Genomic DNA, 26,444 nt, shown 5'->3' with positions numbered 1-26,444 from the left:
CTGAGAAGGAAGCTCAATGCGGGGCTCAATCCCAGGACTTTGAGATCATGACCAGAGCCAAAAGCAGATGCTTAACAGATTGAGCTACCCAGGCATCCCTTTTTTTTGGCTTTTAATATGTAAACTGATCAAAAGATTTTCATTGGTTTCACATATCTAACATTACAAATCCTTTGCAATATTTATATTATGGAAATAACACGGATAATGAGTAATTTTCAGTCTAAGGAAAATTGCACTAGTATGAAAATATGGATTTTGCAATATACAGAATCAAGCATTGTCTCTTCAACCAGAACAAATGCAGGTCTTTGGGTGTTTTATGCCCTCTCTAGGCCTGTACTTCCCTACCATGAACTATTTAAGGTATGGGTTTATACCGTACTAATATTCTTCATGTTGACTTCATGACTTCATTTTTAAATTTCTCCTGCTCAATGTAATTTTTTTTGTTTATGTATTTAATCTCTACACCCAACGTGGAGCTCGAATTCACAATTGCGAGATCAAGAGTTGCATATTCTTCTGACTGAGACAGCCAGGCACCCCATCAACGAAATTTTTAAAGACTTTATTTTTTTGAATAGTTTAGATTTACAGAAGAATTGAGTAGTACAGAATTTCCACATATTCTCTCTCCCAGTTTCTCCCATTATTAACATATTATAGTAGGATACATTTGTTACAATAAATGAATATTGATACTTTATTATTAAAATCCACAGTCTATTCATACATCCTTGGTTTTTACTTAATACCTTTTCTCTCTTCCTGGATCCCATATTACATTTACTTGTTATGTCCCCTTGGACTCAGTTCCTCTTGGGTATGATAGTTTTTCTGACGTTCCCTTTTTTTGATTACCTTGACAGTTTGGAGGAGTACTAGTCAAGTATGTTGTAGGATGCCCCTCTACTGGAATTTGTCTATCTTCCTTAAGATTAGACTGAGGTTATAGGTTTAGGAAGGTAATTTTCCCAAGAGGATTAGGTAACTTCAGATTAAAGACACATCTATACTTCATCAAACTGTTGTCACAGACATGGCACAACTCATGTATCATTTTAGTACTGTGCCTATTCCATAAGACTAGAGGCAGAAAAGATAGTCTTGAGTAAAGAACAGGATAATTTAAAAAATTTTGGCTTAAATAAAATAACTAAGAGGTAGATAACATTATAAAGATAGCAAACAGTAGTCATTTCAATTCACTTTCCAAAGTAAGCATGTTCTTTACGAATTAAGATTCAGAAAGTCAGACAAAAATGCATAAATAATATCATTCAATTCTGTATCTTCAGAGGTAAATATGGGTTTTATGTAAATGAATTTACTCAAGTATATTTATGTTTTCAAAGCATATTGTCACATTTTCACCTACCAAACAAACAATAAAACACTGCAGGATTCTCTTGCCTATGGGTCAAAAATAGTCTTAAATCCTTAGAAAATTTATAGTAGGCAATCATTCTCTCCTGAACAGTGGTTCTCAAACTTTACCATGTATTACAATCACCTGAAAGTCTTGTTCACAGCTTCCTGGGTGCTATCCCCAGCGGTTTCTGATTCAGTGGGTCTGGGGCGGGCCTAAGAATATGCATTTCTAAAAAGTTTTTGAGGAGGCTGGTCTGAGGACCCTATGAAAACTACTGCTTAAGAGTCAACAAGGAAACTACATTCTTTAAGTGCCTATGGTGATTCGGGTATTTTACATGTATTACCTTATTTAACTAGTTACAGAATCTTATCAAGCGAATATGAGTATCCCTTTTATAAATGGTGAACTTAAACTCAGGGATGCTAAAGAACTTAGCTGAGGAGGTAACCGGATTAGAGGGCAAAATAACAATTCAGATTTCTGATTCTAATGCCCATGGCTTTCTAGTATAACATACTTCTCCTGTTCACAAAGGAGTGAAACATATATGTCCTTGGCTCACTAGCAAAGGAGACTCTACCAGAGTGTGTACAGTGCTTAGTTCAGGTCAGTTGGGTATTGAAGAAATCGTTACTGAAGACTTGGCAGAGGCTCAGGGTCATGGAGAGGACTCATTTTCTCTGAACTTCTGAAATAATCAAGGATGAAGTAAATTTAATGTATAATTAACAAAATAGGAAGAACATGTATTTAATATAGTACTAATTAGTTACTATTATTTTATTATTTGTTACAGAAAAACATACATTTAAATAAAAGTTCTTAAAAGAATAATCTAATTTACAATTAAGTTTAAAGCATCATACTATTCTAAATGTCTGCCAGTGTATACTACATTGCCAATCAACCACTACTTACTCTGGTATTGAACTAACACAGCATGATGGTCTTCAAAAAAATTGCTCTGACAGTTACCAAAACATTCACCTCCTTTCACAAAACAAATTAAAAGCAATGACATACAAAGTAAGCAATTTAAAGTTTATGAAAAGTGGTACACTTTACTGTAAATAAATCACCAAAAAAGAAGTTGCCAATAATATATTTTCTATCCCTTTGTTATACTCTATATAAAAAAGAACACTCAGACACAAATTAGACTGTAGACTTAAAATAGTTAATGAGGTCTAAATTTCAGAATGAGAAAAACCCACCCAACTCTACATCTCTATTATAAAAACAAATATTTTATGTAAGAAAGATTCCCTTTTAAATATCTATATACATATTTCCACTTAATACTGTTAATCAAACCCATAGTTATATTTATTTAAATAAGAATTAAATAAACTGCCCCAAATGCTGATTTCATCTCACAAAACAGAAGTATTTCAAATCACAACTTCCAGATGGTATCTTGAATACACTGGTTCCTTGAACAACATTAACAAGCATATTTTTAAGAATATATTTTCATCTACAGGTCAGGTAAAGCTTTATTAAATGGTAAACACTTTTAAAAGTGCAGAAACACAAGTTTCAAAAACAAATACATTCAGAAGATCTGCTGTTCAAATAATATTTTTTCAAAACCAGGTGGAGGAGTATGATAAAATTCACTGAACTGGCAATCCAAAATTGCACTGTCATCAACTAAAGACAGAAAAAGAAAGAAAGAAATTAGAAGCTTATACCTTAATTCACAAGAATACATAATTATAAAAGACTGTTATCATAATTTCATAATATTAACAGGCAAAAAGAAAAAATACACCTGCTTCCCAGGTTATAAAATATAATCTTATTGGGTAAAAAGATCCACAATAAAAAATTAAAAACACTGAAAGGATATACATATTATACATATTATATATGTATGTATATATGTATAAAGGATATACATATTATATAGTATATTATACTATATATAATATATTACTAATAGATAGTGTGAATGTGAGTACTTTTAATTTTTTCCTTATTTGCCTACCTCTATTTTCTCAATTTTACACATTAAGATGTGTTACTTTTTAAAAATTGTTTTGAAAAAATTACAGATTCAGATAAGGTTGCAAAAATAACAGCGTTCTCTATACTATTCATCCACTTTCCCCTAGTGGTAACATCTTACATTAACCACATATCAAAACTAGAAAACTGACATTGATAAAGTACAGTTTAACAAGACTGTAGGCCTTATTTAGCTTCTACATCTTTTTACCAGCATTTATCAAAGAGAAATAAATGCATATAACCAAACAAAGACCTGTACATAATGTTCATAGCAGCTTTATTTGTAATGGCCCCAAACTGGAAACAACTTAAATATCCATTAACAGGCAAAAGGAAAAACATATTATGATAAAAGCAGACAATACACCACACATACTACTTGGCAATAAAAATGAATGAATTATTGACACATTCTACAACATGATCAATCTTAAAATAATTATGCTGAGACACGCCACACAGAAAAAGAATACAAATTTTATGATTCAGATTATCTGTAGTGACAGAAAGCAGATCAGTGGTTGGTTGGGGCTGGGGTGAAGAAAGTGAGTAGGAAGGATTATAAGGGAACAGGAGGAAATTTTAGGGGTAATGAATATATCCATTGTGTTGACTCTAGTAATGACATGAATATTCATAGCTACTTGTTAAACTGCACACATATATTAAATGCACATCACCAAATATTTTATATTTCATAATAAATGCAGAAAAAAGTTAAGTACTGGATTTGACATTTATGAAAGCAGTAGAGATTTTAACAAGGGTGGTTTCAGCGAAGTGGTGGTAAAGGCAGTGAGACGCGGCTGAAGAAAAACTGAACGATACAGTAAGTGGTACTATTAGTACTGCAGTTGGATAAAGAAGGGCAAACATAGGGCTACTGAGGCTAGGAGTTTAGCTGGGATAAGGATGATTCAGAATATTTACAGGCATTGAAGAGAGATGTTCCTTATGTGACATGTAAGTGAAATAAGTGACAAAGTGAAGTCCCAGAGTTCGGGAATTTGAAATCTAGACTGTACAGTGTGTTTTTTTTGTTTTTTGTTTTTTGTTTTTTTAACATGAAGGATACCACTTCGTCTAAGAAGGGACAGAAAGAAGGCAGGATTGGATTTGATTGAGGAAAAACTTCAGGAGGGCTGGGGTGAGAAGGTGGAGTTCACTATTAACAGCCTGTTTCTTTATAGAGTAGAAGGTAAGGTCATCTGTGGAGGATGAGAAGAGAATTCAAGAAGTATGGTGAAGGTCTGGAATGTGCAGAAATGTAAAAGAATTGCCACAAATGTTGAGAGCTTAGGTTGTAATAAGGCCTAACTTTGTGATAACCCTTTTCTTCAGTGTGATACGGCTTTTTCTCTCCGCAGTATGAGTCTAAGAACTGACAAAATGAATTAGCTGGATGAATCTAGGATTAGGGATGGGATGGAAGATAAAAAGTAAAGGAATTAAAGTTTATTTTTATGTATGTATGTATATATGTATGTATTTATTTATTATTAATAATCTCTGTACCCAACATGGAGCTTGAACTCACTACCCCTAAATAAAGACTTGGATGTCCTATTGACTAAGCCAGCCAGGCATCCCTTAACTTTAATTTTTATCTCTGATATTATTAGACCATTAAAATACTTGGCTTAATTTAACTGACTTATCAATGTCAATTTATGAAATATACTTTATATAATTTACTGTCTATAACTTTACTACATTAAAAATTATGCTAAATCAAAGAAACAATCTGGAATAAAACTGTATTTGCTATACTCATTTGTATAATTTGATATTTATCTCATTTCTCAGACTAAATTATTTAGAATATTAAGCTACATTTCCATTTCATTTAAGTAGATAAAGGAATTATTTTACCCAATATGGCAAAGAAACTAATCAAAATCAAACTTAAAAATGCACTTTTATATGCAAAGATAGTGGAAAACCACTGATAAATAATTTTGGGGAGAAAAGACTAATGAAAACAACTAAAAAGTAAAGCACAAGCTTTAGTTGTTATTATATTATTAAATATTTTTATTTGTTATATGTATAGTTTTCTGACATTGTAGTCTATCGCACTAACACTGCTACCTTTCTAGTAAATTACTATAAAGATTAATAATTAGTTTTTATAATGGCTTAAATCTAAGAACTTAAAGTAATTAAATGAGAAAATATTTTTAGATTACTAAAACCATAGGCAGAAAAACACAGCTGTTGATTTAAACTTGGTAACATAAAAAATAAAGCAGAATAGAGGGATAAAGACACCGCACTTATTATTATTTGTTTTTAATAAAGAGACACCTTATTTTTAAGAGATACATATAAAATATTTATGAATAAAATGATATAATATCTGCCATTTGTTTCAAAACAATCCCAGGAGGGAAGGTGAAAACAGAGGAGTATTAGCATTAGGAGATAGATGAGACCTGACAGGCTCCAAGCTGATACCTGTTTGAAGCTGGGTGATGTGTACATGAGGGTTCATTATACCATTCTCTTTACTTCTATACATGTCTGAATTTTTCTATAATAAAAATTACCACAATTAAATGGTATAGAGTCATCTCTTAAGTAACCCAATCCTTGGGAAGACGCACTTGTATAGAAATTATAGTACATACATATACATGACCACCAGAAGTAAAACAATCAATACGAAACTGTTCTAATCACAATTTCTCTTGGTAGAGTTTTAAAACTTAGGTAGCTTTATAGAGATAACTAATGCTCAATCTATATAAAATTCCCATCCCTGGCTCCAAAATATTCTTTACAATTACTTTTCCTGGTCACCTAAATCTCCCTAATAACTGGCAGAAAGAGCTCTGTAAATTCAGCAAAGCTCTTTGGAACTTTCTAGAATATAAGACTACATGATTAGAAAAGGGAGTATGGTTATTGCATATTTAAGTATAATCACTTTATTTGTAAAAAATGTTTAATACATGGGGAATAAAAAACTTCCTTATTCCTGCAAAGTGGGATTCTAATATCCTACTGAGTACATTTCATATAAAAGAGGTCCTTATTAACTTGTCCAGATTTTTGAATGATAGAAAGTTAATGAAAATGTCAAGTAAAAGTTAACAATCCAATAATAATAACATTTAGAAATATTTTAGCTTACCATAAACAACTGGATACACTGTCCCTCGTATACCTGATGCTGGACAATGCATATTTTTTCCATTCAAATATACATTTAATTCTACATGGTCATATGTAATACCCTAGGAAGGAAAGAAAATATTAAAAAATAAAATTATAAATGTTCCATAAAAAACTTAAATAGAAAGCACCCACTGGGAAGCATGGAAAAAACTTCATAATTATAATTGTGTCACAACAGCTTTCATTAAGGGTTTACAATTTGGTGGAGTTCTGCTTGAACTGAGATTTAAAAAAAAAAATTACTGGTGATTATGTGGGGGAAAGTCAGGTAAAGTTCCGAGAGTTCACATCAGAGTACAAATGAGAACAGTCTGATGCTTAGCATTATATTCAGATAATATGAATTTTATTTTGTGAACATTAAGATAATATAAGTACTGCCTGTCATGGACAGAGAGACCTTTTTTTTTTTTTAAACTTATTTGAGAGAGACAGAGCAAGTGCACTGGGGGGAGGAGAGGGAGAGGGAGGGAGGGAGAGAGAAGCAGACTCCCCACTGAACGCAGAGCCCAGCGCAGGGCTTGAGGCATGGCTTGATCTCACAACCCTGAGATCATGACCTGAGCTGAAACCAAGAGTCAGACGCTTAACCGACTGAACCACTTGGGCATCCCCAGAGAGACCTTTGAAAATCATACAGAAATCACTGCTCTCTACAGAATTTGATCTCAAGGGGAAAAACAATGAGGTTTTCAGCATTGGGGCTTAATACCTGTCACTGTTATCAAGTTGTGAAGAAGTGTCTTCATAGAACTTATTTCTGAAAAGAAATACATTTCCATCTCTTTACCTTGCTTTCAAATTCATCAAATATATTATACCAAGGTAAAACTAGTGTTTACAATAGAATGTAATTGTTAGCTAGTATCAAGTTGAAAAACAGAAAATAGCTCAAAAGAGTAAAAAAAAAAAAAAAAAGAAGAAGAAGAAAAATAGATCAGTCTGTATAGCTGAAAGTTATTAAAGGTACAAAAGTCAAAACTAATAATAAATAGTTATTATTACTAAAATGCTGGAAAATACTTTGAAAGCCTCTATTATGTACCAAGCACTATTCTAAGTACTTCATATTTAGTCCTCACAAGATGGGTATTATTATTATTACTATCATCTCCATTTTACAGATGAGGTAGCTAAAACACAAAAAGATTAAAATAATTTATGTAAGGTTACAGAACTAGGAAGTAGCAGAGCTTCAGAATACTACTCTATTTGCCATGCCATACTACCTCTCTTTAAAACTTTATATAATAGTTACTAACTGCTGGCAGAAAGTCTTAATTTGAAGAATTAAGAATAGACTGCAGAGATCTTTCAATAGCGAAATCAAGAAGACCACTCCAAGGATTTCTGACTGTGGATATATTGTATCAACTTTAAAAACTTTTTAGAGGTAGATTAGGACATCTGGGTGGCTCAGTTGGTTAAACATCTGCCTTTGGCTCAGGTCATGATCCCAGGGTCCTGGGATTGAGTCCTGCATCAGGTTCCCTGTTCAGCAAGGAGCCTGCTTCTCTCTCTGCCTGCCTGTACTGCTTGTACTTGTACTCTGGTACTTTCTCCCTCTCTGGTAAATAAATAAATCTCTGAAAAAAAAGGAAAAGAAAATTTTTAGAGGTAGTAAAAGATCTTACAGATGATCTAGTCTTAACTCCTTCACTTTCTCCTTAAAACAACAAAGGGCCAGAAGAGTCAGTGTGTTAAGTGCTATAAAAGATTCTCCTGGGGCTCCTGGGTGGCTCAGGTGGTTAAGTTTCTTGCTTTCAGTTCGGGTCATGATCTCATGGGTCCTAGGATCAAGCTCTGCACTCTGCACGGAGTTTGGCTCTCTCCCTAAAACAAATAAATAGACCTTTTTAAAAAATCTCCTCAAATCTCAGTAAAGCCAGCGTTAAAGAATAATTTTTTAACAGTTAAGAAATATTGAGAGAGAAATTGTTTCATTTCAGTTTATGTATTTAAATATAATAAAACTAACTGATGGCTGGGATTAGTTTTTGTAATGAAGAGGCCTTTTTTCATTTAAAAAAACAAAAACAAAATCATACAAAAACAATGTGTCCTCTCTCTATAGGAACCACCTTACAGGGTGTCTAGTGCAGAGCCGAGGTTTGTTATCCAGTCACCCTTCACCACCTAGTGGCAGCATAACCTACTGCAAGCAAGCAGGTATTAAAAGCCCAATCTGCGGCAGCACGGCAAAATCCCAGCACTAAAGAAAGAAGTGAGAAAGGATGTAAGAACCCCCAATTCCTATTAGCAAAGTTTAGCTCAAGTATTTCTAACTTAATCTGTCCTTTTCTAACTTAATCTGTCCTTTTATATGAAACGGTTTCATTCTGCCACAATGATACCAAAATATCTGACATTTATCAATAATTGGTTGCATGTTCAGTGAAGACAATCTGTAATTAAGCTGCCTGTATTATACTCCAGGATCCCTCCATAAAGAAGTTACTTAACTTCTCCTAATCTATGAAATGGTAATAATAACACTATCTATTTTATAGAGTCATTACAGGGATTAAACCAACTAATCCCTGTCAGGCATTTAAAACAGTGCCTGGCCCATAATAAATGTGAGAGAAGTGTTCGCTATGATGATGATGATGATGACGATGATGATGGTATAGAATGTTTACTAAAACTTCTCTGAAATTAAACTGAAAAATGCAATTTTAGACTATAATTTCCACTTCTCAAAACTATGTATAAAAGGAAAAAATAAGCATAACCCAGGTATGCTTTCCTAGTGCTACAGTAGGCCCTGTGGGTATTATAGGATTACTGCATGAATATAATAATTTGGTCAGATGTTGAAAGCTTATTTTTCTTGATTTCTCCTCAGGGAATGGTACATGACTGAAATTCTGCACATATGAGAATGTTTTTCCTGTCTTAAATCTGTTCTACTTTTCCTATGCCACTGTCAGCAATTTGGTGAAAGTGTTAGAACTAGGAATATAAAGGTAATAAGGTAGGGTAATCTTTTATTTTTCTTGACTCTGGATATATTTCATCCTTTTAAAAGTCCTCCTTTTATCAGAATGGACATGAAAACTCAAGTTTAATTTAATAAAGTTGATCATTCTTAAATCTCTCAATTTGTGGTATCAGTTTTCTCAATAAATGAGATAGGAAGATAAGAATAACACACATTAGAAGTTCAACAACAAAGAAAAACAATTGTTACTGATTATCCTTATGTCTGAATTTTATCTTCATGTAAACAGGCTGATAGCATAGACTTGACTTCAAGACTCTCCTTCAAGAAATATCCATTTGAATAAGAGTGTTCCATATTATGGACATCTGGCAATGATCTACAAATACAAAGCCAACTATTCAAAAAGAACAGGGAAAAGCAGATTTTAAAATGGTTTATACCTTTTGTCTCCTAAAACAACTTTTTTTTCTTTTCCCCTAAACCTCAACAATTTACCTATTTAAAAACTAGGGGAGCACGGATGGCTTAGTCGGTTAAGTGTCTGACTCTTGGTTTTGGCTCAGATCAGGATCTCAGTGTCATGACATCAAGCCCCATGTCGGACTCCATGCTGGCTATGGAGCCTGCTTAAGATTCTCTCTCTCCCCCTCTCTAAACAAAACAAAACTGAATTAAACTAAATGTTCTTCATAGCTTTTAATTTGCAGAAAAGAAAAGAAAGATCAGGGGCATCTGGGTGCCTCGGCTGGTTAAGCATCCGACTTGATTTTTTGCTCAGGTTATGATCTCAGGGTCATGGACTGAACCACCCATCTGACACTGTGCTCAGCAGGGAGTCTGCTTGAGGGTCTCTCTCTGCCTCTCCTACTCCCTCTAAATAGATAAATAAACCACCACTCTCTCCCTAAAATAAATAAACCTTTAAGAAAAATAAAAAATAAGACCACAGTTAAAAATCTCAATTTCTACAACTCTCTTTCTTTTCACCAAAATACTGCATTTTTCTTCAATAACCTGGATTTACCCTGTGTCATCTTATTATTAGAAACCTTCCCTCGTTATGTAGATTCCTTTCAACTTGGTACCACAGCCACGAACACAAAGTTCTATGTATAAGGGCATCTTTGCTGAAGGAGATTCTAGGACCCTGTTCTCAATCAATAGCTAATAGCCTGAATCCAGAGTATAAGGTTATTGGATAATGCCATTTAAGAAGTAACTGGGAGAGCAGAAAGGCATCTTTGGATTACATTTTCAACAGGGTGGTTTTGGCAAAGACTTAGCTGGGAATAAAAATAGAGCTGTCTTAATATATGTAACTCTTTCTATCCCCTGCTTTCCAAAAAACTTCTCTCCAATCAAACCTTAGAATTTTTAGTCCAGTTCTTTGAAGAGTTCTGTAAAGTGAAGAAGTTTAATAAGTTTAAGTTTAATGAGGATCATCACTCCTAATAAAATGCTGTAATTCTTTAATGCAAGTTCATAACAAATTAAATACAGGCATACCTTGTTTTACTGCACTAAAAGATAGTGCATTTTTTACAAATTGAAGGTCTGTGGCAACCATGTGTTGAAAAAGTCTATTGGTGCCATTTTTCCAACAGTGTTTGATCACATCAAGTCTCTGGGTCATATTCTGGTAGTTCTTGCAATACTTCAAAGTTCTTCATTATTTTGTTAAGATGACCTGTGTTCAGTGATCTTTCATGTTACTAGTGCAATTACTTTGGTGTGCCACAAACCATGCCCATATAAGATCATTCAATAAATATGTGGGTTTTAACTGCTCCACTGACTAGGTATTCCCATCTCTCCCCATCTCCTCTGGCCTTTTTATTCCCTTAAACACAATATTGATATTGGGCCAATTAATAACCCTACAATGGCCTCTAAGTGTTCAAGTGGAAGGAAATCACATGTCTCTCCCTTTAAAACAAAAGTCCAAAATGATTAAGCTCAGTGAGGAAAGCATGTAGAAAGCCAAGACAGGCCAAATGCTAGGCCTCTTGCACCAGATAATTAACTGAGTTATGAATACAAAGGAAAACTTCTTGAAGAAAATTAAAGTGTTACTTCAGTGAATACACAAATAAGAAAGCAAAACAGACTTACTGTTGATACAGAGAAATTTTGATGGTCTGCTTAGAAGATCAAATCAGCCATAATATTCCCTTAACCCAAAGCCTAATCCAGAACAAGGCCCTAACTCTCTTCAATTTCTATGAAGGCTAAGAGAGGTGAGGAAGTTGCAGAAAAACAAAAAACAAACAAAAAAACCCCTGGAAGCTAGCAGAAGCTGGTTCATGAGGTTTAAGGAAAGAGGCCATTCCCATAACACAAAAGTCGCAAGGTGAAGTAGCAAGTTATCCAGATCTAGTCAAGTGAAGGTGGCTACGCTGAAAAACAGATTTTCAGTGTGGACAAAAACAGCCCTATCCTGTAAAAAGATGCCATCTAGGATTTTCAGAGCTAGATTCTAGAAGTCAATGCCTGGCTTCAAAGCTTCAAAGGACAGGCTGACTCTTGTTAGGGGCTATATAGCTGGTGACTTTAAGTTGAAGCCAATGCTCATTGACCATTCCAAAAATCCTAGGGCCCTTAAGAATGATGTTAAATCTACTTTGTGTGCTCTACAAATGGAACAATAAAGCCTGGACAACAGCACATCTGTTTACAACATGGTTTACTGAGTATTTTAAGCCCCCCGTTGAGACCTACTGCTCTAGAAAAAGGACTTTTTTCAAAATATCACTGTTCACTGACAATGCATCTATCCGTTCACCCAAAAGCTCTGATAGAGATATACAACGAGATTAATGCTGTTTTTATGTCTGCTAACACAGCATCCATTCTGTAGCCCAGGGATCAGGAGTAGTTTCAACTTAATTAGTAGTCTTAATTACTTAATTAATTAAGTTTCGTAAGGCTCTAGCTGCCATACACAGTGCTTCTTCTGAAGGATCTCAGCAAAGTAAACTGAAAATCTTCTGAAAAGGATTCACCATCTAGATGCCCTTAAGAACATTCATGATTCAGGGCACCTGGGTGGCTCAGTCAGTTAAACATCCAACTCTTGGTCTCAGCTCAGGTCTTGATTTGCGGGGTTATGAGTTCAAGACCCGTGTTGGGTTCAAGACCATGCTGGGCATGGACCCTAGTTAGGGGAAAAAAAAGGAATATTTATGATTCATGGGAAGAAGTCAAAATTTCAACATTAACAGGAGTCTTAAAGAAGCTGATTCAACCCTCACGAATGACTTTGAGGGTTTCAAGACCTCAGTAGAAGCATGAACTGCAGAGGTGGTGGAAACAGCAAGAGAACTAGAATTAGAAATGGAGCCTGAATATGTGACTGAAATGCTGCAATCTCATGATAAAACTTTTGTGGATGAAGAGGTGTGTCTTGTGAATGAGCAAAGAAAGTGGTTTCTTGGGATGGAATCTACTCCTGGTGAAGATGCTATGAAGACTGTTGAAATGACAGCAAAGGATTTAAAATATTATATAAATTTAATTGATGAGGGAGCAGCAGGGTTTGACAGAATTGACTCTAATTTTGAAGAAGTTCTACTTTGGGCAAAATGCTGTCAAAGAGCATCATATGCCATAGAGAAATTGTTAATGAAAAGAAGGGTCAATCTTTGCAGCAAAATACACTGTTGTCTTCTTTTAAGAAATTGTGAGGGCCACCCTAACCTTCAGCAACCACCATCCTGCTCAGTCAGGAGCCATCAACATTCAGGCAAGACTCTCCATCAGCAAGATTATGATGCACTAAAAGTTCAGATAATGGTCAGCAATTTTTAGCAATAGAATATTTTTAAATTAAAGTACATCCATTTTTTTAAACATAATGCTATGTATACTTAAAAGACTACAATGCAGTGTAAACATATACATTCACTGGGAAACCAAAAACCTCATTTGACTTGCTTTACTGCAATATTTAATTTATTGCAGTGGTCTGGAAACAGACAACAGTATGTCCGAAGTATGCCTGCAGTAAATGTCAAAATTTTCTCTAAGAGAGCCTTAGCTGCAAAAATACCTAACATTTTCTAATATGAATGTCAGCAAAGTTTCAAAATTATGGGCCAAGATTTCTCTGATGTGAGAGAAGCAAGAAATGCTGATAAGCAGCCAACCTGTCAAAATTCTCCTGAATGGAAATAAGGGCTTATGCTGATTTTCCTGGCCAGCAACAGCTCTAGAAAGGAGAGTAGTTAGGTAAGGTAGCAGAATCTACACCAAGTGCTCTCTTTGGAATATGTACCACCTCATTGGATCCAATCCCAGTGCCTCAGAATTCAAACCACAAACTCCCAGGCAAAACTATATACACTAAAAGCAGTTTAACTTTAATAATTTACAGTGGAAAACAACTCCACAGTAAACTTACCACCACATCTCCCTCCTGTGGAAGACTGTTTGCTGGCAGCCTATTTTTCTCCTCGTTGTTGTGGTATAGGGCTCCATCATTCCTCATCACCAGACTATGCACATCTCGGCCGAGAGGAATCTGATTCAAGTTAACTTTCTGAGTTGCAACGCCAATACCCCATATTCCTAAAAAAATAATAGTTTAGATGCCCCCAAAATCTGAAGAATACAAATATGAAAGAAGGGGTTGTTTTTAAGAGTAAGTTGTTTTTAAAAGAAATCATGTACTATCACTAAACTATTTTTTATTAATTTTTTTAAAAACAAATCTTTTAAAAGTAGTTTGTGAACTACCCTATGTTCTCTACAGATGCAGTACAATGTAGGAGATAAGAGGGGGTTCTGAAGCTGTACAGCCTAGGTTAAACTCTGGCTTAACTAGGTTATCTGGGGCAAGGTATTTAACCTGTCTCTGCTTCCTCACCTGTGAACGTGGGGTTCTAACAGTACTTACTTCAAAGGATTATTAAAAGATATAGCAAGGTCACTAATACTTGCAACAGTGTAAGTATTCCCCCAAAATTGGTTAAGCAGAGCATTTTTTTTTTTTTTTTTTTAAAGATTTTATTTATTTATTTGACAGAAATCACAAGTAGACGGAGAGGCAGGCAGAGAGAGAGAGAGGGAAGCAGGCTCCCTGCTGAGCAGAGAGCCCGATGCGGGACTCGATCCCAGGACCCTGAGATCATGACCTGAGCCGAAGGCAGTGGCTTAACCCACTGAGCCACCCAGGCGCCCAAGCAGAGCATTTTTAAAAAAGATGTTAGCTATTATCATTACTATTCTCTAAAAGACATTTTGAAAAAGCACATAATTAAATGGCCTATGGTTCTAGTCAAGCACTACCTCAGAGAAGCGGGAAATTAGTCTTTAGTTTTTGCATCTATAATGTGTGACAAATAACATAGATCTGGTCAATACCACAAAGAGGAGAAAATTAATTCTGAAGTATAAAATTATTTTAAGGAAAAGTGAATTGGGGGAAATCAGAGGGGGACATGAACCATGAGACTGTGGACTCTGAGAAACAAACTGAGGGTTTTGAAGGGGAGTCGGGGGAGGTATTAGGTGAACTTGGTGGTGGGTACTAAGGAAGGCACGTTATTGCATGGAGCACTGGGTGTGGTGCAGAAATAATGAATCTTGGAACACTGAAAAAAATAAAATTAAATTTAAAAAAAAAAGAAAAGAAAAATGATTTTCTTACCCGTGCCTTAAATCAGTGAGTTTTTAAAACCTTTTGGTCTAAGTTGATTTTAAGCAGGCAGCTCTCCTCTTAACCTGCCAAACAGAATACCTAGAGCTCTGGATTTTGTTTCAAACTGTTTCCTTCTCAGTTTTTAATCAAAATCAGTTAGGAGAAAATCTATAGATGGAAGAAGGTTTGAAGATCATGTTGCCAATCAATTTTTCTGAATTAAGCAAAACTATCAGAAAGTTGCATTCTGGGTATCACTGTCTGGGCTTCCTAAATAATCTTACAACATAATTTATCCTCCAGAGTGGGATAATTTTAAGAGTGACAGAAGGGGATAGTACTAATTGCATGGAACAACAGTTCTAGACAGAGTTACAGAGTCTCCTTACTCCTAAAGAACTGTGCATGCTGTGATACACTTTGGCATAACTGCCTCAAGCTTTCACTGAGAGATCAACTTACAAATTCCAACAATATATTTATTTAGAGACATCACTGAAAATGCCATCCTTTACAGAAAATCCACATAAAAATTTGTCCTGGATTTAAGGATCAAGAAAGTATTTGCTTCTCTTGAGAAAAGGTAGGTTGTACTTGAGAAGATTTTAGCTACCAGAGACATTTTGCAGCTAACTTATAAAAGAATGAAATGGAAGACAGTTTCATATGTATTCCATATACTTAAGAAAATCAGTATTTTAAATTAATTTAGAAAACGAGCCCCAGAAGGATGTTTTATATCATTCAAGCTTGTTGACGAAGAGTATGATTTACTTCCCTTTAGTTTTCCTATTCTACACCTATACTTACATTATTCATGCTCTATTTCACTAGAAGTTTTTTTTATAACAAAGCTTTAAAAATACATTTCCCCACATTCAATCCAGCTACAAGTTAACTAATTGCTATTCTAACACTCAAGCAGAACTGTTGTAGGATTCAAAAAAACTCTGTAAATTTTTTTGACGAGAAATATAGACATCAGAATTCTAAATGTGCTAACTGCTTCAGAAGACAACTCTTTAACAAGAGTTATGAGAAAACATCCAGGATAAGATTGGTTTTATCCTAAGATAAAATAGCAAGAATCTACACCTTTAATGCTTGGCCAAATGAAATGGAGCATCTAACAGCCCTTCATAACGCTAATGTCTACACTGATCGTGTAAAATGCACTCATAAGTATAACCAACATGAAGGAGGAAGGGCAGTTCTTGTAACCCCATTTTATAGATAGCAAAATTGACCCTAAAATAACTCAATAACTAAAATAACTACTTTAGCCAGGATAACACAAGGGGGAAAAAGTTCTTCCAAATAAATTTGGTGCTTTTCTATTGCCTCCTTAATCTTTTTCACACACGAAAAATTGCTCTTAGTATTTAATTAGTACTTTTAATAGTAAAGGACCATTATACCAACCTGTGGACTGGATTTTGAATTCAAAGTAGCTTTTGTTTTGATGTAAAGGGGCACTGGCTAAACAGCCTCCCGTTCCACATATTCTTCTTCCATTTTTTACAATGACAACATCTGTTCCTAAACAAAAATGCAGAGACCGTGTAAAGTTTTTTATTTTCTTATCCAACAATCAAGGTCAATTTATTTCACTTCTCTTAGTCAAAAAATAGCGATGCTATATTTACTTTGAAATACAGAAATGCTGATAAAAACAATTTTTAGTTCACTATATTTTCCCCTGAGAATGTTTTTATTTAATATTCATTTGTGGCTAGAAATCTTGTTTAGAAACGCAATTTAGTAGTAATTCTGTAGGAGGAGCACCACAGGCGCTCCCCTCGCCTGGGGACAGCTGACGAGTCTCGGGAGGCGGCTGCTCCGAGATTCCGGTGAAAATGGGTGGGGAGGTCCACACAACCAGCTCCCGATGACAGGAGCAGACAGGGCTGCGTAGCCTTGAACACAGAACAGGGCCGAGGTGCAGCCGGCCGGCGTCTGAGAGAAATCCGCGAGACAAAACGGGGTCGAGCGCAGCACCTCAGAGCGAGGAGCGGGGGGCGGCGCCCGGAGGGGCAGGGCCGCGCGTGGTTCCTCCGACCTCGCACTGCCCGCGACCCGCCGCGCCACACCCGGCGGGGGCCGTTGGGTCTGGGGGAAGGGAAGGCACTTACCCATGTGCTGCGTATCCAGCTGCACCGCCGGCATCTCCTTCAGAGGGATGTGTCCCGTCCCGCCGTCCCTGCAACACCGCAGGCAGCAGAACACCGAGGCGGCCATGGCACCAAGACCACCGACTCCGACGCCGCTCGCAGCCAGCCGCCTCTAGACCGCGGCGACTCCGCCCCCACGCCTCCGCTCCGCCTCCCGCCCCCGCCCGAGCGCCAGAGTCTGTGTGGAGCGCGCAGACCGATACAGCGACGCCCCACGCCGGGAGGGCGCAATGCAGGCAGAGGTGTAGCCGACCCCGGATGGAAGTTGTAAAGGCTGCGCAGGCGGGGAGGGGCGGGGCGCAGGAGGGCGGGGCTAGAGGCGGAGCGGGGCGGAGGGCTGGACCGGCGGGCGGGTTGACTACCTCGTTCTCCGGTGCGCGGGTCCTTTTTCCCTTGGCGAGTGTTCACGACCGAGTTCTCACGTTGAGCAGTTCGCAGGCAGTCGGCACCCTTCGGACACTGAGTAGTCGTAGATTGCTGAGTTTTAAAAACTGTTCCCCCCAACCTTGACATTACCTTTAGAAATGAATTGACAGAAGCAAGTCATGCTGCGGGAGTGAGAGCTGGTAAAGGACCCTGAGGTTTTCCACAACGCCCACCACCGTGCGCCCAGGGCTGAGAGAACTTTGCCTCCACCAAAAGCCTCCGTCCGGGCGGCGCCTGGGTGGCTCAGTGGGTTGGGCCGCTGCTTTCGGCTCGGGTCATGATCTTAGGGTCCTGGAATCGAGTCCCGCATCGGGCTCTCTGCTCAGCGGGGAGCCTGCTTCCCCCTCTCTCTCTGCCTGCCTCTCCGTCTACTTGTGATCTCTCTCTGTCAAATAAATAAATGAAATCTTAAAAAAAAAAAAAAAAAAAAAAGCCGTCCGCTGCCGTGGCTGGTTTCTGAAGAATTTCCTCAAATTCTAAATAGACGCACAGGCCCCGAGAGTAATGGCTGTTAGTGATTTCACCCTGAATGCGCACCTGAGGTTCTAAGTCGGCCCTGGTGCATCTGAGGTGCAGAGATGCGCGTTCCGTGGCCCTCGGAGCCGCGCAGTTGAGGAAGCCCAGGAGGCCGTGCGGGGGTGATACCAGTGGGGCGGGAGGGCGATGCTCTACCCGCCTCTGCCAAGCTTCACCCTCCCGGTGGACTGGGGTTTCGAGGAGTGTGAAGGGAACTCCGGAGGCAACAAGGAGGTCGTCCGGCCTCCCGAGGGAAGCCCGCATTTCCTACCGCCTGCTCCTTTTTGCTTCCAAGTAGGAGGCCCACAGTGTGGTCACTTGTCATCTCCTCGCCTACTTAGATCTTCTGTCCCTGGTCGATTTTATGTAATACACCTTGGGGCCCGGAGATGGTCTGCGGTGACCTCTAGAATTAGGCTGGCTCAAACCTTTATTCCCAAATAAGGCTTCGCCCGGGTTCAGGTCCTGGGAAAAGGACGCAAGACACCCACTTAATGTGTGTGTAGTGGGTTTTTTACACATAACATTCTGGTGACCTCAGTGTAAACCTCCTTCATGGAGGATTTTTTTCCGCCCAACAGAATAAGAGAATTTTTTCAGGGTCCTGGATCTTTGCTGTCCATACAAATGGTGTTTTCATTACAATAGGGAAAACCTCCAAGTTCTGTACTTTATTTAGTTAGTTACCAGAGAATTAATAACTAAGGTGATTTTTGAAGTGACTGAGGATGGACTCTCTCGCAGCCTATAAAGTACTTTCTTGGTGATCATTTTACACATGACATTTTTCTTTTACTGAAAACCTCGACCTTTATTCTGAGAGTTCAGTTAGTGTTCGGTTGTCTTCCACTGGGAGGGAAGAGAAATTGAATAGAAGGTGGAGAGACAAAATTTCCTGTCATTCCATGAGGTGGGCACTCTTTGACGTATGTATCTAATCAAATTCTTCAAAGTTTTAGGGTGGATATTGTCTTCATTTTATAGATGAAAAAATAGAGGTAGAGGGATTATATAACTGATGTAGCCTCAGATGACTAGGAAATAAACAAGGTAGGATGCTTAAGCCTGTATTTGCTCCACCAGATCATGCTGCCTCTCAAATTCCAGAGTTTAACTCTTGTGATAAATGCTGAAATTCTTTTAAAAGTGCTTTCAATTCGAAATGCAGATTTGCACTTTATTTTTGTATGTTTCATTAATCTCCATATTGGCTATCAGCTGCCATAATTCATGTACAGACAATAACATAAAATAGCAGTTGTTAAACAGTAAAATATTTATTCAGAAATATTATTAAAAGCAGTACCTGTATTTAATATATAATAAATAATGAGGCCATTCAAGACACTCACATCTTCAGTGAAAAGCTGGACTATGAGATGGCATGCCTTTGCCATTACTATAGAAGAGAACTGCCACAGTCTTTCCTGGCTAGAAGAGTAATCTGTTGGGCTACAGCCCAGTGCACTTTGCCCCCAATGTAGCAATTCCAGTGCACTCAGCAGTATCAAGCAAGCAAAACCAGTTAGCTCCTTAAACAGACTTCCCTGTCTTGGCATATGAATGCCATCCATGAGCTCACAGACCTTATCCTTCTTATATCTGGGATTCTATTAACCTTTCATTATTATTTTCAAAGGAATTATCCTTTCTTTTTGAAAAGCACAATGTTAAAGATATTTTGACAGTCTTTCACAGCTATCACTTTAAATAACAATCACAAATAAAGCCTACAGAAAGTTTCCCAATAGTTAGTTAGAAGGTCGTTTATCTAAGTCAAAAGCAATAAGAGAGAATGACTACTTGGAAAAAAAAAAAAAAAAAGTCGGCTTCAGCGACATGCCAGGAACTTGAGAACTGATAGGACAATAATGTAAAGCATGTGTTTCCGAGTTGAGTTTAACATCATGCTCAAGATTTTCTTTAATGGTTTTTATGCCAACCAGACATCTCCTGTTAGTGAACTTTACACTCTGTACTGGGTCACACGAAATGGTTTTTTTTAAAAAATTCATTAATCAGTTATTAAGCCAAACTTTTTTCTTGGGGAAAAGACCAGACCACATTTGTGATCTTTCAAAAAATCAGAAACATTAAAAAAACCATAAACTTCTAAAAAACTAAAAATATTCCTGCGGCCTTGATCTATTCATTATTATAATTTTGAGTTATAGTAACTGACATTTATGTGCTGCTTACCATTGCCAGGCAAAAATAAGTGCTTTTTATAAACTAATTTAATCCTTGTATCAACCCCATGAGGTAAAAATATCCTCTGCTGCACACTGGAGGAAGCTGAGGCAAAGAAAAGATAAGAAAGGTGCCCAAGGGGCACCTTGGTGGCTCAGTTGGTTAAGCAGCCAACTCTTGATTTCTGCTCAGATCATGATCTTAGGGTCTTGGGATCAAGCCCGGCATTTGGTTCCATGCTCAGTGCAGAGTCCGCTTGAGAATCTCTCACTCCCCCTCCCTCTGCTTCTATCTCTGCTCCTGCCTTCTTGAACGCGTGTTCTCTTTTCTAATTAAAACAAAGCAAAATAAAACAAAATTTAAAGAGAAAAGAAGGAAGGAAGGAAGGAAGGAAGGAAGGAAGGAAGGAAGGAAGGTGCCCAAATTTACACAATCAAGTGATGAAGCTGCATTCAAACCCAGGCTCTAGGGTGTTTGTTTGTTTCTTAAGATTTATTTATTTATTTATTTATTTATTTAAGGGAGGGAGAGAGAGAGAGAGAACACGCACTTGGGGTGGGGAGGGGCAGAGGGAGAGGGGAGAGAATCCCACTGAGTGTGGAGCCCAAAGGCGGGGCTTGATCCCAGGACCCTGAAATCACTACCAGAGCGGAAAGGAAGAGTTGGAAGCTTAACCCACTCCACCACCCAGGTGCCCCTCCAGGGTCTTTGTTCTTAACCCCTATGCAAAACGCCTCCCTAGAGTACTATAAGAATAGATTCCTAGTTTTTGTTTACAGTCTCTTCCCTTATCTCAGAAGCTGACATTTAAATTCATCTGGCATTAATTACACTCCTTTAATCCGGATTTACTGAATTCTAAAGTAATTTACCTATATTCAACAACAAAAGATAACACTGAGAACCTTCTTCTGGAACAGCTTCCCTTTGTTAGCAACACATTCCAGAGTTTTGTAAGGGTGTCGTTCATAGATAGGGTGTCTCTAAATGATCCAAAGAAAAGCATAGTTAGTACTTACAATTGCTAAATCAGGTAAACCAAGCTGGAGACTGGGAAAAGATAGAGATTCGTAGTAGAAGGAAAGAGAAGATGGGGGTAAAGTAAAGGAATTTGATAAAGATACAGAAAAATAAGAATAATAGAGGATAAAGCAGAATAATTTTTAGTATTGAAGAAGAAGAAAAAGAAGCCAGTAGCAAGTGCTCTATAAATAAGAACTTAGGGAATAAAAAATGTGATTTGCCAAGAACTTTCAACCTGTAAGAAGGGTGCCTTCGTCTGTAAAAGCAGACTGTTACAAACTGAGGGGAATTCTGTGATTTCTCCCCAACCTCAGCTTCTCTTATTCAGAGTGTGGGTATCCTAATGTACTTAAACATACCATAAATACCTTTCCTTATCACTTTAGATCCTAGGTACAATTGCTGCAATAATTAGAAGAAAGATATATTGAAGATTAAAAAAGAAGAAGGAAGGAAGGGAAAGGGCACTATTGAGGTAGGTTTTGCCTTCCCAGAAGTTAAGGAAAATGAGAATAAGTAGTTAGTCTTGGGATCTACATTCCTTGTCTAGTAGTACAGAGGGTACTTAAACCAGTCACTTGTCTCCAAGGAGCTGATGATAAGTGTTTTGTGAAATGTTTTTATGGCCAAAGATCAGGCTACATACAGAACCTGATGTTATGGAAAGGAGGTTGCAAAAACACTTAGTTGGCTGGATCAAATACTTCAATAAATGTTTCTCAAAGCATTTCAAACATTCAAATGATTCTGTCTTGGGACTGCCCTAAGGCTTGGGAACGAGAAGTCACCATCTCCAAATTATGAAACCAAAAGGCACTAGACATTTGCAGGAGGATCAGACAGAGAAAAAAAATTACTTCTAGTTATATGTAATAGCTGCAAAAAAAAAAAAAAAACACCAAAATCATCTCTCACTGAAATTTTGAGAAAGATCTGAAAATATTCTAGGAACAAGGAAGGGAAAATAATTATTAGTTAAGATTTACCTAACACTACTAATTTAAGATATATACAACTTCACATAGTGTCTATGGCTTTATTTTTGCAAGTGTAGAAATATTTATAAAGTTTTTCATAAGGTTTTACCTACAGTTACAATCCCTCCAAACCTATTTCCTCAGTAGTGGTTCTGCACATAAATGGTCCAAATGCAGGCATTCTCAGAACCTTGATTTTTGTGTTGAGAAGGAACTGTTATCTTTCCTTCCATTTGAACATGAGTGTCTGTGAATGTAGATGTGGTTCTGGGTAGGCCTAATTTCAGTTTGGGCCATAACTGCTAGGCCATAAACTTTGCAGATCCTGGAAGCTGAGTTACAGGGAATGTGAGACTACTTAAAATTGCTGGTAAAAGTTTACAAAACTCTTGAATATTTGAAAACTGCTTTTAAAAAAACTCACTGTGAAATAAATGATTTTGAAATAACAACCATGAGAGTTAGCTCCAAGGTTATGTTATGGCCAAGAGAACTTCAGTGTAGGAAAATGGAACTGCTAAGAATTGAGCATATAAAAATATCATTTTCTCCTCTTATTTTGGCTGTTCCAAACTTTTATTTTATTTTTTTTTTTAAGTAGGCACCACAGCACAGAGCCCAACACAGGGCCTGAACTCACGCCCCGAGATCAAGACCTAAGCAGAGATCATGAGTTGGATACTCAACCAATTGAGCCATCCACCTGCCTCACTATTCCAAACCTTAACCAAACCTTTAAAAATGATTCTGTATCTTTTCTTTTAAACTTCCTGTTTGTATGTATCATGTCTAATATCTAACTCAGATCTCAGTTCATGCCAAACACTTAAAATAGTCTATAAAAAGAGATATAAAGCTTTGGAAAGGAAGGAAATTTAAAAAGTTAGGAAGAGACTCAAATTTTCCCAAAATATCAGAAAAAAATAGTAAAATCCCACTTTATGTGTTCTTAATTCATCAGCATTCTATAAATGTTTGAAAGAACAGCAAACGAATAAAAGCCCTTAAAATAAATACATGTAATATAATTATACTTCATCTAAAAACCAGAAAGTAGTGTATGTAAACTGAGTTCTTAGAAACAGATATCTACATTAACTGCACTAAAGCAGGTTGTTGTATAAAGAAAATCTATATACAGGATTTTTAAAATAATAACAGCTTTATTGAACTGTTATAAATATTTATATTTATAACACATATATTCTTGTGTGAATTATGACAATGCCAACCTTTTAAAGTATATAATTAAATGATTTTTAGTATATTAATTGAGTTGTGCAACCATTATCATCACTTCAAAAAGAAACCCCTTAACAATCACTCCCCATTCTGCTGCCCCCCACCCCAGCTCCTGGCAATCACTAATCTACTTTCTGAATCTAGGAGTTTGCCTATTCTGGACATTTCATATAAATGGAATTATGCAATATATGGTCTTTTTATCTGGCTTCTTTCACTTAGCGTGATGTTTTCCAAGTTCATCCATGTTGTAGCACGTATTAGTACTTCATTCTGTTTTGTGGTCAAATAATATTCTGCTGCAATACCTATATTGTATTTTGTTTATCCATGCATCAGTCAATGGACATTTGGGTTTTTTCCATTTTTTGACTATTATGGATAATATTGCTATGAACATTTGTGTACAGGTTTTTTTTAGTGAACATATGTTTAAATCCCTTTGGTTATATACCTAGGAATGGAATTACTGGGTTACCTCGTAACTCTTTGTTTAAAGGTTTGAATAACTGCCAAACTGTTTTGCAAAGTGCCTGCATCAATTTACAACCCTAGCAATGTACAAGTTCTCCATGTCCTCACCAATACTTGTTATCATCTGTCTTTTTTATTTTAGCTATCCTGTGAGGTATGAAACCGGATCTCAATATAGGTTTGATTTGTATTTCCTTAATGATCTGTGATGCTGAGCTTCTTTTCCTGTGGTTTTTTTTTTTTGGCAATTTGTGTATCTTCTTTGGACTAATCCTATTCAAATCCTTTGCCCATTTTTAAATTGGGTTACTGATCTTTTTTGTTTTGGAGTTATAAAAGTTCTTATATATTCTGGGTACAAGTCCTTTGCCAGATTATATAATTTGCAAATAATTTCTCCCATTCCATACATTGTCTTTTGACATTCTTTTTTGTTTTAAGATTTTATTTTTTTAAGTAATCTCTACACCCAATATGGGGTTTGAACCCACAACCCTGACATCAAGAGTTACACACTTCACAGACTGAGCTAACTAGTCTTTTCACATTTTTGATGGTGTCCTTTGAAACACAATAATTAATTTTGACAAAACCCATTTTATTTATTTTTTTCTTTTGTCACTGTGCTTTTGGTGCTATATCTAAGACACCACTGTCTAATGCAAGGTCAGAAACATTTACTCCTGTATTTTTTCTATAGTTGTATACTTTCAGCTCCTACATTTAGGTGTTTGATACATTCTAAGTTAATTTTTCTGCATGATGTGAAGTAGGTGTTCAACTCATTTTTCAGCACAGACATCCAGATGTCCTCCTCAAGCATGAAGAGGGTCTTTCTTTCCCCATGGAACTGTCTTGGCATCCTTATTGAAAATTACAGAGGACTTTTTATAACTCATAACAAAGATTTTATCTGACTACAAAGAATAGTCATGTCAGTTTAATCTTAATTGATATGCGTAGTTAGAAAGCAGGTACCAAGATCTTTTAAATACCTGTGTACACGTTTTGAACATACTCATAAAGGTTACCGGGAGTTTTTGTATCAACTGTTCATTTTATAGTTACTTCTATAAAAGTGAGTAGCAAAACCACATTCCCTCATGGATGCTTTACGCAGACCTCCAGTTTGCCAGTCTTTATCTTTCCCACCCCATCTCTCCTTATCAGTTCTCTGGGTGCAACATCCTGGTTTGGGTCTGTACTAGGAACTCTTCCTTTCACCATTGGTCCTCATCCTCATCAGACCTTATGCTTCCTTCTTACATGACTAATACTTTGTCCACTTTACTCTCCTGAAATGTAACTCATAGATATTACAATGTATCTACATAGGTAATTTCAGAAAACTAATATAATGCCCTGATGATTAAATAAAGGGGCATGTATTCACTTGCTTGTGCTTAACAATATCGTGGAGATCATATGCTTTGATACAATCAGAGAATAGTGCCTGGACTGAGAACAAAATTAGTACAAAAGCCTACAAAGAAGTTGTATGGTACTCTTCTCAGGATAGTCTTAGATTAAGAGTGAAGAACAAGTCCAATAAGAACATCCAAATAAATAAATAATTTCAATGAAAATGTTCTTATCATGACACTAATAATTAAATATATGTTAAATTAAATATATATTATGTATGTAATGATGATAGTATAAGATGAAATTCAATAAAATCCTTGCACTTAGTATCTCAACTAACTGTGTAATATTCGCTTTGAGCCTAGTAATATGATTTCTGTAACCTTTTTCTGTTATGTGTTTGCAGTTGGTTTTCTTGGTTTTGCAGTAATTGCGCTAGAGCACTAGGTCCCTTTTCAACTAGCTATATGGTTAATAGTATTTTCCAAGAAAGTAGTTATGAGCATTTTAGTTGGATCTAGAAGCCTGTGTAGTTAAACTGATTAAATTGCTCTTTGGCCTCAAAATCTTTATGTTTTCTTTTGTTAGTTTTTTAATTATGTTTTATTAATTTCTGTTAAGTGGGCTAACAAGGTCCACGTTCATTTCAAATGTATAAATAATCCAATTCAGTGCTTCAAATTAGAAGAAATGATCTTTTAAAATGATAGCCAAGTGAGAGCAATATATTTCCAAAGCAGTATCATTAAGCATATTTCTATCTATTAATTGCAAGGATGAAAATTTAAAAATCTTGAACAAAGGGCTATTTGTAAATGGTTCAAGTTTGCTAATAAATTCCATGGTAATATCCTTCATGCTAATGAAATTGTTCTCATTTTCTTTCTGCTTAATAAAAGAGCTC

General features: G+C 36.6%; 1 protein-coding gene across 2 annotated transcripts; it reads right to left on the bottom strand.

The window, feature by feature from the left end:
• Nucleotides 1–550: 550 nt before the first annotated feature.
• SPRYD7 (SPRY domain containing 7) lies at nt 551–17,487 on the bottom strand. Of its 2 annotated transcripts, XR_006606948.1 has the most exons (6): nt 17,289–17,487; nt 16,579–16,695; nt 13,918–14,084; nt 6,528–6,630; nt 2,297–3,031; nt 551–2,066 (listed from the first exon to the last, which is right to left on the bottom strand). XR_006606948.1 is itself a non-coding variant. In XM_004775236.3 (5 exons), exons 1-5 carry the CDS (start codon nt 17,392–17,394, stop codon nt 2,934–2,936), a joined length of 591 nt encoding a protein of 196 aa, XP_004775293.1. In that variant the 5' UTR covers nt 17,395–17,487; the 3' UTR covers nt 551–2,933. The 2 variants fall into 2 exon arrangements, 1 of the variants encoding a protein (XP_004775293.1); XM_004775236.3 differs by having other exon boundaries at nt 551–3,031.
• Between the last annotated feature and the right edge of the window lie 8,957 nt (nt 17,488–26,444).

This window comes from Mustela putorius, unplaced genomic scaffold, assembly GCF_011764305.1.
Source record: "Mustela putorius furo isolate JIRA1106 unplaced genomic scaffold, ASM1176430v1.1 tig00000461_pilon_pilon_pilon, whole genome shotgun sequence".
Taxonomy (NCBI): domain Eukaryota; kingdom Metazoa; phylum Chordata; class Mammalia; order Carnivora; family Mustelidae; genus Mustela; species Mustela putorius.
Note: the sequence above shows the minus strand (reverse complement) of the source record. Positions and strands in the feature narration are given on the sequence as shown.

Excerpts from the sequence above, each read along its gene's own strand:
- SPRYD7 (XM_004775236.3), bottom strand. The coding sequence starts at position 17,394 with ATGGCCGCCTCGGTGTTCTGCTGCCTGCGGTGTTGCAGGGACGGCGGG. Across the intron at positions 16,696-17,288 it reads GCTGGATACGCAGCACATGG|GAACAGATGTTGTCATTGTA; the intron begins GTAAGTGCCTTC and ends ATTTTTGTTTAG. Across the intron at positions 6,631-13,917 it reads CACAGGAGGGAGATGTGGTG|GGTATTACATATGACCATGT; the intron begins GTAAGTTTACTG and ends TTTCCTTCCTAG.